This window comes from Myiozetetes cayanensis, unplaced genomic scaffold (assembly GCF_022539395.1).
Source record: "Myiozetetes cayanensis isolate MyiCay16 unplaced genomic scaffold, myiCay2020 scf1, whole genome shotgun sequence".
In the NCBI taxonomy this organism is placed as follows: Eukaryota; Metazoa; Chordata; class Aves; order Passeriformes; family Tyrannidae; genus Myiozetetes; species Myiozetetes cayanensis.
Window position 1 is genome coordinate 148,709,577 of NW_026086604.1, and position 18,104 is coordinate 148,727,680.

At 44.4% G+C, this 18,104-nt stretch overlaps 1 protein-coding gene across 1 annotated transcript in view; it reads right to left on the reverse strand.

Moving 5' to 3' along the window:
- The window catches only part of OBSCN (obscurin, cytoskeletal calmodulin and titin-interacting RhoGEF), a 179,652-nt gene that overhangs the window by 33,357 nt on the left and 128,191 nt on the right, over positions 1 to 18,104 (reverse strand). Inside the window, 8 exon segments of the mRNA XM_050336656.1 lie at positions 11,023 to 11,128; positions 12,102 to 12,231; positions 12,662 to 12,764; positions 13,527 to 13,694; positions 14,123 to 14,236; positions 15,515 to 15,692; positions 16,563 to 16,721; positions 17,819 to 17,983. Of these exon segments, the coding sequence (XP_050192613.1) occupies positions 11,023 to 11,128; positions 12,102 to 12,231; positions 12,662 to 12,764; positions 13,527 to 13,694; positions 14,123 to 14,236; positions 15,515 to 15,692; positions 16,563 to 16,721; positions 17,819 to 17,983 (1,123 nt within the window).

Genomic DNA, 18,104 nt, shown 5'->3' on the forward strand with positions numbered 1-18,104 from the left:
TTTTCACCTTCTTGCCACACCATAAATTGGCACATGAAACGAATTTTTAAGTTCATGGACAAAAATGCACTTTTCCCACTTGTATTTCTGTCATAGGTAGAAGAATCAGGCTTTTCCTAAACCTACCATCACTGCTCCACTATGGAATGATATATGTTCACCTCGGTCAAAGCCTTTAAAGCTACAAACTGTTCTGACAGACTGTTCCCTTTAAGACTGGAAAAGCTCGACACATGGTACTTAAACATATTTTCCTCAAAGGCACTCCCTTGTGATCTTTGCCACCAATCCCCCTCGCCTACGACGACTTCGATCAAATATGTGGTATTTTAAATTATAATAATTATTGTTTTTATACAAAAAGCTGCTTTCTTTCGGTGTTAAAAATCGCGCTTGCATCCGGCTCAGCTCTGGGACAGGTCTTCTGTGCTGATGTGCAAGGTGACGGGCTCGCCCACGGTCCCGTAGCTGAGGGTCCTGGTGGAAACTTCAGTCTTAAAGCTGGGCTGGCCGCTGTCGGCCGAGCGCTGCACTTCGGTGCAGAAGGAGGGTTTCACGGTGAAGGAAGGGCCCGGGGCAGCCCCCGCCGCCGCCGCCCCCGAGCGGGAATCGCTCACACGGAAGGACACGTTGGAGGGCGACACCCGCGACGCCGACACGAAGACGGCCCCGGGGACGCGCTCCCGGTACCGGCTGAAGAACCTCCGGCCGGGCTCGGCCACCACGGGCCGCCCCACGTTCAGCAGCACCGGCTTCCCCACGGTCGGCTCGCCGATCTCCGCCTGCAGCACCGAGATCTCGCAGGGCCGCTCCGCCGCCTGCCTCTGGTCGCCGCACCCGTAGGTCTCGCCCTCCCGGGGCACGTAATCCTCCAGGTCCTCCAGGGTGAGGATTTTGCCGTTGCGGGTGAGGATCTTGCGGTCCCGGGCGCTGATGTCGTCCGCCCGCGGCTCCTCGGGCTCGTCGACGATGACGATGTTGTCCTCATCGTTGTCCTCTGGTATCGCTTCAGGTACCTCCTCATCCGCAGGCCAAGACACGTCCAGCTCATCCACCTCCTCCTTAACCTCCGGACTGTCCAGGGAGAACACAAGTTCGTGCTGGTCTCCGGCAGCTGCCTCAAAACTGAAGACCAAAGGCTCCCCCCCGCAGGCGAGCAGCGGGCAGGCGGCGTCTGACCCACAGTCAGCCCTTGTGTCCTGCGGGAAGCTCTTCCCTTCGGTGCCACAATCCATGAATGAATCGTTTCCCAGTTGCTCGGACCCACACGGGGAGTTTCTGTCTTCGCTGCTGACCTGAGGCCCTTCCTGCTCGGTTGTGTACACCAGGGGCTGGATGTCACCTTCAGAGAGCCCCTCACTGGGCAGGGGTTTTGACTGTTCCACCAGCTTATTGTTGGAGTTGTTTGTGTTCGGATCGTCTTCTGGGGAGCGCCTCGGCCTCGAGCTGGGAAAAGTGAATGTCAACACCCCTGACTCATCCTTTTCTTGTTTCACTGGGGAAGAGCCTCTTTTCCTTGCGGGTTTGGGCGATTTTTTCACCTTGAATTCAATTATTTCTTCCACTTCGACCCATTTGGGCTTTTTCTCCTCCGCCTTGCCCTCCACGACCTCTCTCGCCGCTGCTCCTTGCCTGTCCTCTGGTTCTGTCACATAAAGCCTGGGCACAGCAGACTTGGGTGCTGCCTCCTGGTCGTGCCTGTGGACAGGCTGCCTGATCTTGGAGACATAAACCGGCTCCGGAGTCGGCTCCGCCCTCGGGGAGCGAGAAGGAGAATGACCCGAGGGAGAACGTGCAGGAGAAACCCTTCCCCTTTGTCTTGGGCTCTTCACCACAGTGGTTATGGTTTCCTCTCTGATGGCAGAAAGGGTTGGAACGGAGTTGGCGGGAAGATGAGACTTTTTTTTGGGAGCCACACTCCATCAGCACATGCCGTGGCGGCTCAGGGCACTGCAGTGGGGTTAGTTCTGGGAGCACTCCAGCCTTTGGTGAAGCAGGTCATGTTGAGAGGGGGACACACACACAGCTCACACACCCACATGCCCATCCCCACCATCCTGACCCAGGGAAAACCTCGGTGCCTCTTCCCCAGGTGAACCCCAGCCCCATTAACTCCTTGGGTGCAAGAGCACACAACGAGCAGGTCCAGCTGAGAAAGTTCTTCATGTGCTGGTGGTGAACATCTACCCTTCTACTTTGGGCCCACAGAGAAATTGCACCCCAACATTTTAAACACTTTAACCTTTTCCTGAGTATCCTTGGCTGAAATCCTGGATTTATCCACCTCAATGGCTAAATGCCCTTTATTACAGTAGGGTCAGCAGCTTTCTCCTTTTTTTAATAAATGTAACATCTCTCTATTTTGTTAATCAAAGACTCTTCTGAGGCCAGAGATTTGCATTTCCACATGCAGAACAGTTGCATTAAAAGGGAATTAACCCTTAACATGTGGAGACAACCAGGAAAAGAAAGGCAGAACAATTCCTGCATGAGTCATCTGTGCCAAAGTGCATTTATTTTTACTCTTTACAGAATTATTGTAGCAGACACAGCCTAATCCTACTAACTCCAACTGACACAGGAATACCAAACCAACTTGGGATGCACAATTATGATTTCTCAGCATATTTCTGCTGGCCTTACTTTAGATTTTTTTACATATCCAAAGCAGATGGCACTTCAGGGATGGTGTAGAGGCCTCATCCCTGTAAAACACTCAAGGTCAGGTTGGACAGGGCTCTGAGTAACCTGATCTAGTTGAAAATGTCCCTGCTCAAAGTAGGGCTTTGGACTAGATCAGCTTTAAAGCTCTCTTCTACCCCAATATCTAAACCCAGACTTAAATACCTTTAATTTATATATTTTACATGCAGTTTTTCCTGCAGGTTTTTCTGTGGCGTTTCTCACGTGGCAAAACTTGCAGGTGAGGTCAGTGTGTGCTTTGCAAGCATGAGGAAGAAAATGCTCTACAGCTGGTTCTGTGGAAATCACAGGAAAAGCTCATTTTGCTTTCTGTGTCGAGATTCAGTCCCTCCCTCCAAGGAATGGGATTAAAAAAATAGAATTAACTTGAAGGTAAAAACTATGTCCTGAACTGAGTTTATGAATCCAGGCTGGTTTTGCCTTCTCCTGGGGAGAACAGATTTCTTTCCACCATCAACCTTTCCCTTTGAGGACGAGGTGAAGTCCAGAACTGGATCAGCTACAGCGAGATTTATTTCCTTCCAGAACATTCTCTCCTGCTCATTTCCACTGCTTTACTCGTTCCCCCAAGGGTTTTTTTATAGACCTTGAAGGTCTTTTTTTATAGATCTTGAATGGCCATGGGACCTTCCTGAATTCCACGAAACTGAATCATTTTAGATGAAGATGAATCCTCCTGTCCTTGCTCCACACTTTGCTCTACATTGCAAGGTTCAAGAGGTTTTTTTTTGGGGGGGTGTCTGGGATTTCTCAGCTCCCTAGACATTGAGAGCTGGAATGTGCCCTTAGAGAGTTGTTCCCAAATTTTATCCAGTCAGTGTCCCAGTTCCAGCCAAATCCACTTTTACAAGTTCATGACCTCAAGAGGAAGTGAATTGTTCTGAGATCCTGCTCATAAATTTACCAATCTCTCTCGAGGCTGCAGCCCTTAATTTAGGAATCCCTTCTTATGAACCCCTGATCCCAAATGGACCAAGTGCCTGGATCTTAAGAGAGAGTCACCACAGAAAATGATAACAAAAATAAAAGAAAAGCAGCTTTTATGGCAACTTTAGCTGCCATTTCACACATTCTGCTCACCAACCAAAGTAAAATAAGTCAACTTCAGCATCATGTCCAAGTCAAGGACTGATTTTAGCGACAGTACAACTTTGGAGGTAATCCATTTTCCCAAAATATCCATTCTATAGTTATTTACTGCCCTCAGGACATGATTTGAATAGTTTTGAGGTGCTCTGAAGGCATATGACACAAGAACAGTACTGCCCTTCCAGCACATGAAGCAATTTTAAAATGTATTTCTTTTTTATAATGTATTTCTTTTTCATAATGTATTTCTTTTTTATAATGTATTTCTTCATGATACTTGGAGAAAAGAAGATAAATTGAGATTTTAATGAGCTTCTGGTCTACATATGACTGAGAAAATACTTCTTTCTGCTGCAATTAATCTATGATATAGGTATCCAATATAAACAAGGCTCAAAGTATCCCAAAACACCGTGACATTATCAGGACACAAATTCAAATTAGAAATACAAGGGGATAAAAATATTCATCTTCCTTCTGCTTCATCATAAAAGGCTTTCCTGGGAAATTTAAAATAGAAAGCCAGAAGAAACCACTGTGAGCTGTGAGATACTTGTTAAATTTATAGATATTTGTAAGTAGACAGTTCTCAAAGCTGGTTTGTTTTCAACACTGAATATTTTTCCTGTGTAATATCCTCAAATACCTGCCCCAGGCTGTGTCTGCACCAGTGCTGCTATTTTTTGAAAGGGATTTAAAGCTTTTTTTTTTTTTTTTTTTTTTCTCAAGGTGATGACTTGACATAGCTCAGAATTCCCTGGGATCCAGTGGGATGGGAATGAACACACTTGCGTGGTCAATGAACACAAGCTTGTTATTGGATCATGCAGAGGCAGCAAAGCAAAACACAAATGTTACCAGAAAAAAAAAATTAAATGAAAATAAAAAAAAAAATAAAAAATCAGCACTTACATGATGATGGTTTTCTTGGGCACTTTAGTCTCTTGTTCAGTGACTACAAAGAGAACAGTATGAACAGCATGGGGTTAAAGAGAGGCAAAAGCTGAAATGATTAAATTATCTTTGCTCAGTTAATCAAAATAAACGGGAGTGAAAACCACCCAACTGTACCATCCCATCCATGCTTTCTGTGGTTATTTCCAGCATCATCTTTAGTGTTTCTGAGCAAGAATGAGAAGCCAGAGTGTTCTCTGAGCAGTGAATGATTTAGCTTTGAAATTAAATATTTTGTGCGGAGAGAGAGAGATGGCAAAAATCTGCTTGTTCTGCCATTTTGGTTTGGCAGGTCAGAGCTAGAAAACAAGGTCCTCATTTAATATTTTTATCCTATAAATAAGGAAGTGATGGTGTCAGAAACCTGAAAATGCCTCGGCCTGGAAAATCCTGGAGAGCTGAAATTCCTTCAACTGTGATTTCACTTCCTAGAAAAAGAGTTTCCCCAAACACTGAATTTTTGCCAAGTTTTTGTGGACTTGATGTAAAACCCAGGCTGATAACAATGGCAACTAAAATCATTATCATCAGTACAGAAAATCAGCATAAACCCCCCCCAAATCCTAGGAAATCCAGGAGAGCCCTGTGATCCATCTATCTCTGCTCCTTTTTTGTCTCTCTTTTGCCCTAATTTGCAATTTTTCCTGACCCTTCTCCCACAACAAACTGGAAGCTGTTGATGCCTATTAAGATCAAAAGCAATGATTGAATGATTCTGCAAGGATTTCTTAAAACTGACATTTTTATGAAGCAGAAAAATACCATTTGAAGAGCTAATTAAGATTTTCAGCAGCTTTCCCATCCTATCTGCTGGAATAAAATTAAGGCACTGTTTGAACCAGGCTGTTTTCACTCTGAACTGCTGAATCTGTCTGAGATCTAAAAAAAAACCACCAGCAAGCCCCACTTTTCATTTAATAAACTAGTGATACTTCTAAAAAAAAACCACCCTAATTTAATCCTCAAAGCAATTTGTCCAGCAATTGGTTTTCAATTTTCCATTTTACAATCAATAAGCTCTGGTAATTCTCTGCTTGGTGTAATTTAAGTGAACTGTCACTTAAAAATACGTCTATAAAATCACAGCCTCTTCTTGCCCAGAGTGTCTGTATTATTTGCTAAATAACTGGTGATTAGTGCTGATGTTTTCAGTGGTGCCCCAAACCTGCCCTGACTGAAAATTAAAAGTACATTTGCAATATTAGATGGGATATTTTAACCTAATTTTCCCACTGCTTCACTTCCAAGGGCTCTTTCCTGCCTCAGGTGAAAACACAAGTCCCAGCATAATGAAAAAGGAATTTTGAGCAAATATTGATATTAATGTCTGACCTAGAGCTCGTGTTTTCTTTGCAGAGCTTTGTCTCATTTATGCCTGGAATCATTTCCTGTGGAATTGCAGGAATTGCTGCAGAACTGGGTGGGTTTAAACGAAATCCGTTTGGAAATTTGACTTTGCGCTTTTCAGGTTAAAAAAAGGCAAAACTGTTTTCAAAGATTTATCTCTGAACACAATTATGATACGGCCATTTACCTATCCTTAATTCATAATTTTTTAAAAATAATTCAAACATTTTTTAAATGGTGGGATGATAATTACACAACGATGGCAGATGAACTGAGCGCTCAAAAAATCTGCTGTGCCCAGGGCTGAGATTTTCACTGAATTTTCAAATAATAGTGTGCAATTTTTATGCAACTTTTGGAAAATCTCATCAAATAATCTCACGAAATCAACCCATAAGCGGTATCTGAGTGAAGAGTCTTAGAGAGTGAAGAGTCCTGATGTAAATAGGTGTTAATTAATTTGATTATGCACCTGAAAATAGGTGTTTCATACAATTATTTTAAGAGCAACTGTTTTGAGATGAGAATTAAATAATACAAATTAAATAAACGAAAAAATTTAATGAAATCTCAAAATGTCTGTGAGGAAAAGTCTCTTTAATGTTTATTAATGTCTGCTCTTGCAGGCCTCCCAAACTACACTGAGTGTCACTTATACGTGACAGGTGTCAAAGGGCTTCAATATTCAAATATTGAAAAGACCTGAGATGAGAAAGCTGAAAATAAAGTCAATTTTTTTATGTGTTATCCAAGGTGTGAGGGAGAGGATTTGAGCAATCCTATGTGAAGGATAGAACCACACGAAAGTAGGATGAGAGAATTTGGGTTTCTCTTTTTGTTTTAGGTTTTTGTTTTTCTGTTTTGTTTTGGTTTTGTTGTTTTTTTTTTTTTTTAATTTTCCCCCCCGAGAGGAAAATATTCTGCATCCATTTCAGCACCGGATTTATCATTTCAACTTTTCAGTAGCGTTTTAGGAAGAAGAGCTTTGCAAAGCAGGAGCCCCTGATAAGCAGGTTAAAAGCTGGAAGCATTAAGATCAGCCAGTGCTTCTACAGGACCCGACTCCTCCTTGGTTAATATATTAAAACATTGACTCACAGGTGGTGAAACATCGAGGGTAAGTGAATTCTGAATGGATGAAAGGAGGTTTATGGCCTCTGTCACAACTTTTAAGTCTGTTTTCTCCACTCACAGGAGCATAAACCTATTTTTCCTGACGTGAGCCATGGGAGCACTGCTGCACTTTCTCCCCTCTCTGCTACACTTTGGAGATTAATCTGCAGCAGGGGATGCACAAAGCTGACATGAACTGCTAGAGCTAAACCTAAAATGAGCAATTCACACAATCACAGGACCATTCATGTTGGAAAAGACCCTTAAAATCCTCGAGTCCAACTGCTCAGCCAGCACTGTCGTGTTCATTACTAAACTGTGTCCCCAGAGCCACATTTAGAGGTCTTCAAAACATCAGTGACTCAGTTCATGGGGACAACAGTTTCCTAAACTGTGTGAATGAAATGCAAGTGTTTTGAGCTTTCTGTCTTTCAAAAAACAACCCTAAACCAAACCAACCAAAAAACCTCCACTCCTTCAGTGACTGACACGGTTGTAAAAAGGCAGATTGAATTTGCTCTGAAAACCACGTGGTCAGCCTAAAAATGTGACTAATCTGTGGTGACAACAGCATAAAAATAATGAGGTAAATACTCTAACTATCACCCTAAATAGTGAACTTCCAAGTGGTGAGGGGAAAAAATCCTATGCCCTATTTCTTCAGTAAAAAGGTGACACCAGGAGATCTACTGTTCCGGTGTTTTAAAACAATCTTCCGTGGGAGAGTCTTGGAATATTTAGCCTTTCCCTGAAAGGTGGGTATTACCAAATAAGGCAACTAAACCTGCCCAGAGTTCTGCATGAGATCCAAGGCAAAACTATGGAGAAATTCCTGTTCCCTGGCTGTAACTGCATTGGGAATTTTTATTTATGGCTTTGCTTATCTCCACTCGTTTACCTGACTCCTCCCCTTGCCATTGGCTCGTTCTACGTCCTGGACCTGCCCACTCATAGGAAAATGCAACACCTTTCAAAAACTGGGCTGTTCTTAAAAAATGACCCTTGGTGAGCCGGAGGTGAGGGAATCACAACAGTGACATGTTAAAAAGGGACACCGGAGCACAACAGCCCAGATCTGCCACGTGTAGGTTAAAGCAGCGAGGTGCAAAGCAGACAATCAGCTTGAAGTCAAAGAGAAGGATCTTATTCTGTTACATTTTAGGTGTTTAAAATGCTTCCAATATCCGCAGAAAGAGCAATTTTTTTTAAGCAACTCTCCGTTGACTTCAGCGCAGCGACCAGACGTGGCTGAAGGCAGGTCTCAGCTCACAGGGGGACCCCTTAGTCCAGTGGTTTCCACCTTTTTTTGGGGAATTTGCCCTTCCAAAGGGCCTGCAAATTCCCACAGTGTGAATTCGAACAAGAATTTCGGTTGTGAGACCTGTGGGGTTGGACTGGGGATCGTCACCCGCTGCAGGTCAGGGCTCCCAAACCACTGGGCTAACGGTGTCCCAAACTCTGACAGTGGCTCAGTACAGGACACAGGACACAAAGGCAGGAGGATAAAAACTAAAACATTTGCCTCTAGGGCCCCTGGGCTGCCTCAGGAGACCCAGACAGTGGTCAATTCACAGAACCAAGGACAAATCAGGTAAAACTCAGACCCCCCAGGGCAGGTGAGCGAGGGAGCAGACACGGCATCTCTGTCCTGTGGTGACAGCAGCAATGTTGTCCTCTTGGTGAAGTTACAAGTAATCCCATTATTCACAAATAGAGGGTAAGGATGGGAAGAGAAAGCCTCCATGAGATTCCACCCGTCCTCCAGTTCTTTGCCAGATGAACCTGATTTTTTTCCCACAGGCAGCAGATCAAGGCTGGTTATTGATTCTCAAGAAAGCAACAAGTTCCCTCCTTGGTCAAATGCATCGTGTCAAATTTCATCTCTGGTGGGATTCTGCTCACAACAATCCACTTGTTCCATATTTTCTCCACTGGCCTGAAGCAGCTCTCCCTCTGTTTCTCCCTGCAGATGACTCAGGGATCTATTTCCTTCCCTATCACCAAATTCAAGCAATTGCACATCACAGAGCAAACCTATTTCATAACATTTCTGAAGCTTCCAGGCAAACTCCAATTATATCTCTTCAATCAAGTGCAGAGTTTGTTTTGTTTATGACTGCAGGAATAACAGCAGATGAGTAATTTGGGGCTGAATACACCCATTTGCAACCCCAAGAGCTGAAAATGCTCCTAACACTCTTTACAACCCTTGTTTTCCTTTCTAACATTTTCTGCCTGAAGGGAACTTCATCAAGACACACCACCCTAACAGTGATTTGTTTGTGTTCCTCTGCATCCTGCACACAACTTCTTTTTCTCTCTTTAGGGCACAGCAAAGACAAAACATTCAAGTACTTGAAGGTTTATTCTGCTGAAAAATGTGTTTCTACACTGACACCATTTCCCTGTAGTGCTCTCTGATGGGACTCCGGGAAAGGAATAAAAGGAAAATGAGCTTAAAATGAAGTCAAGCAAGTCCACAGATGAGGATACAAACCTTAAGAGCTTATTGTGAGTGGATCTTCTTAATGTAATAACAAAACATCAGTGTCTAGAGAGGGCTGGCCCACAGGTCCAGCCAGAATAAGCCCCTGTCTCAGACAGGGCCAACAGCAGAGAACTATAGAAAATGATGAAGAAAATAAGAGTGGAGGACCATTTTCTCTGAATATCTTTCCAGACTCCAGTATTTTCTACATAGCAGCTTCTTGAATCAAAATGTCCCTAGTGGATATTGATAATATCAATTATCTCCTATCAAACATGCACTTGAACTCCTGTTATTATCACAAGGCAACATGGAATCAGTGAAGATGAGGAAAGAAGGTTCTACAGCTGCTGGCAAACCTCTGGCTTTTGTTGACCATGTCTCCAGCAACCACATCTGGGAGAGGTCTCTGGAACCAAGGTTTGCTGGCATGGAAAGGCCTGTGCCTATTCTAGTCCTCTTTCTTACCCTCCAAATCAGCATCTATTACCTGCTAAAGATGGTCCCTTGGCTGTACCATCCCGAGCTATTCAAGAAAGGCAGCACTGGCTGGTCCATGCTCAGCCAGACAAGGACACTTCCAAGATGTACAAAGAACCAACTTCCTATGCCAGGAAAAGTCCCTTACACAGATGTACCCACAGATTGAAAGATGGGTCTGTAACAAGCCTGTCTAACACTCTGTGTGGAAACCCCTGGGATGAGAAGGTAACTTTAGGCAGAAATACCTAAAGGTGTCAGGAAGGAGAGGTGTTGTTGGATGGGTATAAAATCAATTCCTATCACCCTTCAATCCAGGGTAAACTTGAGCAAAAGAAAAAGGAACAGACTCTGTGACTATCCCAGAACAGTCTTAAATCTTGGATGAACCACTATTGCTCAGGATTTACTGCTGTCAGTTCTGCTCTCTCAGTCATTCCTGATGTTCTTCAGTGGCATTTCAGAAACAATCACAATGTGCCTCCAGCTTTGCTTACTGGCCCCTGTAACTCACGTTCTGCCAGGCATGACACACATTTTCAAGTATTCCAACGGGATAGAGAACATTCTCCTTGCACTAGAGGTGTGACATACCCTTCATTTGCTCCTCCTTCCTCATATAATGCGTCGACGAGCATTATATGAAGTTGATTTGCCAGGTTTGGAAATCAACAGATGGTGATGGGGCCAGAGCTGAGCTGCACTCTGCCCATGCACATCTGGGTAGACATACAGATACAGGAACACCAACAACCAACATGGATAAGATGGCAAATATATTTGGCCCTCAGTGAGGTGGTTTTGGAGGAATTCAGGGACCTACTTACGGAGCTGGGCAAGGACCGTACCTTCGATGGTGATGGCTTGGTCTCCTCTCCTCTCCTGGGTCAGGGCTGCAGCACTGTGGTGGTAAAGCTCTGCTCCACTCTTTGCAGACCCTAATCTGTTCATCAGCTGGAGAGAATTGGGCAGTACCCAGTGAAACACGGGGTGTTTGGTTGCAATAAAAAGCTTCCTACGCTACGTTAAACAATTCGAGGCATTCGAACAACAACAGGAGTGGGTGAAGGTGTGACCCCCCTGTTAAGATGAGGTTTGAAGGGATATACTTTGCTGCTCAGTGGGGTTCTTGGTGATATTTTACCAAAAAATGACCCACACAGACAAATCTCAGCAAACTCAGACCAGCAAACTTAGTTGTTGACTTAGTTATTTGCAGTTTGCAGCCGTGGCTCGGGCCTGGCTCAGCTCTGTCTCCACCAACAGGCACAGAACTGTGCTGTGTGCCCTTGGGAGGTAATTAAAGAGAGTTTTGTTTGTTCATCATCCATTAATCTACGGGGTTTTACTCATCCAAGGGGATACTGGACCTTGGGGTCTTAGTTAATATCAAAGTAGTCTGATTTTGCTAAAATTATAATAGAAGTCTTAAAATTATAGCAAACATCCCATAGCAAACTTCCATGAGCTGAACCACTTACCAGGGGGCAACTGACCCATTAATTTCCTAAACCCAGATCAATTATTTTTATTGCCAAGCCCTCAGAGCTTATTACTATTTTATTACAATGAATGCATGGACTATGACCAATTTTCAGAAAATATGTTGCATTTATTTTAATTCATTAGATACTTCCATGTATACTTGCTAAACAAACAGGAATTTCAGTGGTTTATCCTTCTAATTAGATTTATTTTCTTTCTTTTAGCTTGGGACAGTTTCTTAGTAGCAGCATGAATGTGTCATAACTCAAAGACAGTGCAGAAACTCTCCAGATCAGTTCAGCCTGACTTTTCTATGTGGGTTTTCTTTTATATGCCAGGTGGCAGCAGTTACCCAGCCACTGCTCTCATGCCATGGGTCTGAAATGAATTCTTCTCTCTGTATCACTGCAAATGGCAGGTACTTCAACCTCTGTGAACTCACCTCACATTCGTAGTGTCCCATATCTTCATTGGAAGGGTTCTTGACCACCAGGACCACGATGCCGCTCCGGGGCTCACTGAAAGCCTGGTATTTACTCGTGTCCTTTATCAGCACCCCGTCTTTGTACCACCTGTGTGTGGAAAACAGGTGGGTTACACATGGGTACTGAACTGCACGGGATTCTTCTCAAGGAATCTCATCAGCCAGTGCAGGAAAAGGGCTTTAAATGACGCAAAGATTGGCTGAGCTTTTTGTCTGAAGACTGGTCGGTGATAAAAGCAGTTCAGGTGTAAGGGAGGGGGGATAAAGAAATGATAAAATAAAGAAATGATAAAATGTTAGATCTGATACAGCCAGGGATTATCTGTAGGTGTTTCTTTTAAGATCCCTAGCTACAATAAACAGCTGAGAACCTCAGGAATGTTGGGATCAGGAGGAGCCAGGATTGGGATGGGGTAAAGGTGGAAGACAGAGAAGAAAGGGTCATAACCCCAAAAGACTTTCCTGGCTATGCAAAACTGGAAACCAGGATTTGTTCCAGTGTGACTCGTAGGACTGACCTGATTTGAGGCCTTGGTGCTCCTTCCACAGTGCAGGTGAACTGGGCATCTTCACCCTCCACAAAATAAGCGTTCCTGACCTTGTTCACAAACCTTGGGGGCACTGCAAAGCAAAGGTAAGTTAAATAGTAGCTGGAAATAGGACCAGAAAGGAAGGATGTGGCCCTGACCAGGTCATTCTCATGGTGTCTGCACACAGGACACTGAAGACCACATGAAATAATTTTTTTAAAACCTTATCCAGTAGGTGTTATACAGATCTTTATCACAGAAACACAGAACCATTTCGGTTGGAAAAACCCTCTAAGATGATGGAGTCCAACCATTCCCCAGCACTGCCAAGGCCACCACTGAACCACATCCCCAGGTGCCACATCCACAGGTTTTTTGAGCACCTCCAGTGATGGGGACTCCAACAGCCTGTTCCAGTGCTTGACAGCACTTTGGTGGAGGAATTTTTCCTAAGATCCAATCTAAATCTCCCCTGGCACAGCCTGAGGCCATTTTCTCTCCTCCTGTCCCTTGTTCTCTTTGAGCAGAGCTCGACCTCCCCCAGCTCCCCCCTCCTGTCAGGGATTGCAGAGCCAGAAGGTCCCCCCTGAGCCTCCTTTTCTCCAGGTTGAACCCCCCCAGCTCCCTCAGCTGCTCCTGCTGCTCCAGCCCCTTCCCTGGACACGCTCCAGCCCCTCAATGCCCCTCCTGAAGTGAAAGGGCCAGAACTGACCAAGGATTTGAGGTGTGGCCTCAGCAGTGCCCAGCACAGGGGACAGTCCCTGCCCTGGTCCTTCTGGCCACACTATTCCTGGCACAATAAAGCATCACACAGCAGACCCCTTTAAAATGATGCATCTGTGCAGGACTTTACCTTGAACAAGGATCTTTCCCAAGGTACTGGCATTTCCAGCAGGACTGGAAGCAAAGCACATGTACTGTCCCGTGTCAGCACCTGTCAGGTTGTCCAAGATCAGCGTGCAGGAACCGTCAGGATCTTCTATTATAATGTGGTGGGGATCCACCTCCACTGGCTTTCCATCTGAAAGGCAAAGGGAAGTGATTTTTTTTAAAATATCTTAGTAGCCATTACATTTTCTCCTTGGGATTTATCCAGCTTTTCCACTTGAGAGGACTGAGAGCTGGATTTCTTTTATTGCAGCTGACGTTGATAGCTGAGGAATGAGCTCCTCATCTTTTTGTCCAGCTCTCTGTAGGATATCCTGTGGGCAAAGCACTGTTGAGGGACCTCACACATCACCAACCCTCCCTGAACAGTGACATTTTTTCCAATGTGCTGTGCACTCACAGCTCTGGTTTGCCAGCCACAGGAACACCTCCAAAGTGACCATGAACATGGTCACCACACCTGGGTATCTCGAGGTGAGCAGCTCTTTGATTACCCACCAACCAAACAATACAGGCAGAGGACAATTTAGGAGGAGGCATTTCATGGCTTCCTGCCCCTACCTTTGTACCAGCTGATGGAGGGTTTGGGAGCTCCCACCACTTTGCAGGCCAGCTTGACTGTCTCTCCCAGCTCAGCCGTGCAATCAGCCAGTTCTTCCTCAAAGTCTGGGGGTACTGAAACATCAGGAGAAGCTGTGTTAGTCTGGAGGAGGGTCTGCTGCTATGTAAGATAAAAATAAATTTGCAAATCTCTGAGCTTCAGAAGGGGAAGCTCAAGCTTTTCCAGGTGAGATGTTGTCCTTGGTTGTCTGAGACTAAATTCAGACCACCAGATGTCTGTTGTTGGCCATAAAGATAGGCCATATTAAAAAAAAAAGGGATTTGTTGCTGACCATGCTTTTTAATGAGCACATCCATTATTCACACACATGTCACCATTAACATAATTCCTCAAATAAAGTGTACCCTGGATATCCAAACTGTTGGTCTCCATCCAATAAAATCTATGCTTTCTAGAGCCAGAGAATCCTAGAGTGGTTTGGGTTGGAAGGGATCTTAAGGATGATCTAGTTCCAACCTCCTGCCATGGGCAGGAACACCTTCCACTAGATCAGGTTCCTCTAAGCCCTGTCCAACCTGGCCTTGAACACTTCCAGGCATCCACATCTTCTCTGGGCAACTTGTTCTTTTGTTAAGGGACTTTTATTTTAACTCATTATTACCATATGAAACGATGCACAATTACTCTTGATAGCCTTCCTCATAAAAACATCTGACTAAAGGAACAAAAATTAAATGCCCAGACTTGTTTTCAGGGTATATAGATTAAATACAACCCTCCTCTGGCATTTTAAGATGCCAGATATCCTTACACTGTAGTGGACACCATTTGTAGCTCATGCCTGGAAAATAAAGATTCAATATCCCTGCTCGTAAATGTTGTGAACAGAAAACTGGTGGAATCTCAAATGACACTGAGGATGATGGAGCCTGAATGACCAGAGAAAATTCCAAAGCAAACCCAAGTGCACAGATAACAGCTGTTTAAGCCAGAAGTCAAATAGAGGGTCTGATACCCAAAAGAAGTCACAGGGGGATTTATATTGGTGAGTGCAGGACTCTGGATCAGAGTCCAACCCCAACTCTCTCCACCTTTTCTTATGGAATGGGTATTTCAACCCTCTGATCTCCTGTGTGGCCTCCTCTGGACTTGCAGTAGCAGCTCCACATCCTTCTGATGTTGGGGGTCCCAGAGGTGGACACAACAGTGGAGGTGGAGCCTCCCAAGAGCAGAGCAGAGGGGCAGAACCACCTCCCTCAGCTCTGCCCACGTGGTGTTTGGATCACCTCAAACTCTCTCCCCTTGCGCTCGTTTCCTTCCCGAGCCAAGGAAATCATCCCAGAAAATAAAAAACAAAACAGGAGGGTTGGGCTGCCTTGGGCCACACTTACTCCAGATGGGCTCACTGATGCGCTGCTGTATGCCCAAGATCTCCTTCACCCAGGAGTTCTTGATGTTGACGGTCCGTGCCTGCAGGAGGTACTTGCGCACCAGGTCCTCCCGCTCGTGCCAGATCTCGAACGCCCGGTCGTCCCCTTCCACCTGGTCGTTCACGTCGATGTTGTTCAGCTGTGTGGCAGAAGGGCAAGGAACTCAGCAAGTTCTTAGGAATTCCCAGCAGCAGAAGGAATTCTCAGCAGCTTTTAAAGATTTTTTTGGGACTGTGTGAGCGTCGCAACGTGGCTTTGGTGAACAGCGATTAGAGGTGCTCTCTGAGAGCTATTTTCCCTCACTATACTTGATTTTCTGGTTCCCAAACTGACATTTTACTGGGAATAATAATCCCATTTCAAGAAAATAATGTAACATATCTTCTCATGAATATCAGTTAAGACAGAGATAAGGACTTCCAGGATGTCCTGGCTGAGCTTGGTCAAGAACTCCCTGGTTTTTTTTTAGTTGGTGTTTTTTACTGATTTGAGCATCTCTTGCCTTGTGAAAACTCTTTCCTCGATTACTTTCAGTCTTAATTCTGAATGTCTGAAGACTAGTTGGTCAAATACTCTGAATTTTTTTCATTTCTAAACTGGAATTTGTATCTGGAAAGGGTGTAACCAGCAGAGAGAACCCCACGGAATGCAGCATAACATTTCTTCCAATTTACTCCCAACATTACAGACTGCCAAAACCAGAGATTTACAAATGCCAGTAAATACTATAAGCAGCAAAATTCACCTCAATATAATGCATTTATGGTGTTAACTCAATGAAGTAATGAATTAATACTCGTAATTTCATTGCTACATCCAGGTTCTGATTGTTTCTGACATGTTTCTGTCAATTCTGAAATGATATTTTGGGATAACTGTAGATTTTTACTTGGGCTTCAAAGACTTTATGAAACAAAGGAATAGCCCAAAAGGATTAGAGAAACATCCAAGCTGGATATAAATGTGAAGTGACAGAGAAATGCTCCAGGGGAGGATAAAGTGGTCAGACCTTCATGATGTTCTTGAAGATGTAACTGTAGGTGTCTGTCTTTGTGTCTCGCTTCGGTTTGCAGATCACAAGGTAGTTTTTGAAGAGGAAAACATGTCTTTTGTGTCCTTTCCATGCCATTCTAGCTCCTGGAGCTCCTTCCCACACAATGAAGTGGCCCTGATAGGAAAAAAAAAAGGGAGAGCACCTCGTGATGCATCTGGAATAATTAATAAATATCAGTAATATTATAATATAATAACAGTAATATAATAAAAATAAGTAATAAAAATGATGATCTCACCATAATTTTTCAATGAACAGATAAATGTTTCCTGTGACATCATCACCTGGTGTGTCTCTGGTTTATGAGAGCACAACAGATGGGTTTTAATGCTAAAGGTGACCCACCAGACTGACAGAGCCACCGGGGGCACACACAGGGGTTGTCATCACACTGTCCTTTCAAAGGCATGGTTTGCTGCCAGAAAAATACAGAGCACTTGCCAGGCAGGAGCACTCTTGGAAACACCAATGGAAAATTGCATTTTGTGTGTTATACAGACAATTTATATGGTGATTTTGTGGCCTTCACCAGAGCAGGACATTAATTCCACATACCTTCAGACATAGCTCAGTTAAGAAAAAGTAAACACTCTTGGGGTGTGATTGGACTCTTTTTTTGAGTGTCTAAACATGGATAGATAAATCCCCACCGCTGTAATTCAGCCTTACAACTCCACTCAGGAATGCACCGTGATTCCCATGGAAAACACTGGATACAAACAGACACAATCAATGACTTGCCCAGAATGGCAAGTAAGTCTATAAAGAAATGGGAATTTGAGGGTGTTGAAAATCCCAGACTGGTGTCCTAATAGCTGGGTCATCTTTCCTCTGTGATCCTAAATCCCACACCTGGTTCATGGGAGAGACCTGGAGGAGAATCAGGCCTTTAGATGACAATAATTTCAGGAGTTGGCCTGTAGCGTGGGAATAATAAGAGAGGAGGAGGAAATAAAAATAAAATGCTTTAAAATCATGTGGGATCCCAGAACAAATCTCTTGCTTTTTGGTGAGTGAATCAGAAAGGCAAACAATCCCATTATGTGTGAGCTGCTCCATCAGTGTCTCTGCTCTGGAGCAGCAAGAAATGGGGGGAAGCAAAAACCCTCTTTCACACACGGTTCCTAAAGGAGTTTCCTGGAGGAATTCAGGCTACTCAGGAGCCAGTGGAGGCACAGATGGCACCAACACCACCGAGAAATTCCAGTTACCTGCCGGATGGGTTCGCCAAGGCTCTCCAGGGTCCCTGGATAGTTCTCAATCAGGGAGACATGCAGGTTGTTCTCTGCCCTCCGGGTCAGTGCAGACACCACAGCGTAAGCCTGTTCCAGCAAGGTGCAGTTCTGGCTGTTTCTGGCTTTGTTTCGGATTAATTCCTGTAGATGAATGAAGGGCAATCAGAGGAAAAACCCACACTGCCTTCAGGGCCAAAGAGTTTCTCAATACCTCTTCCAATTCTTTCACCTGAGCAACTTTTATCCCTTTTTTTTCCCAGCA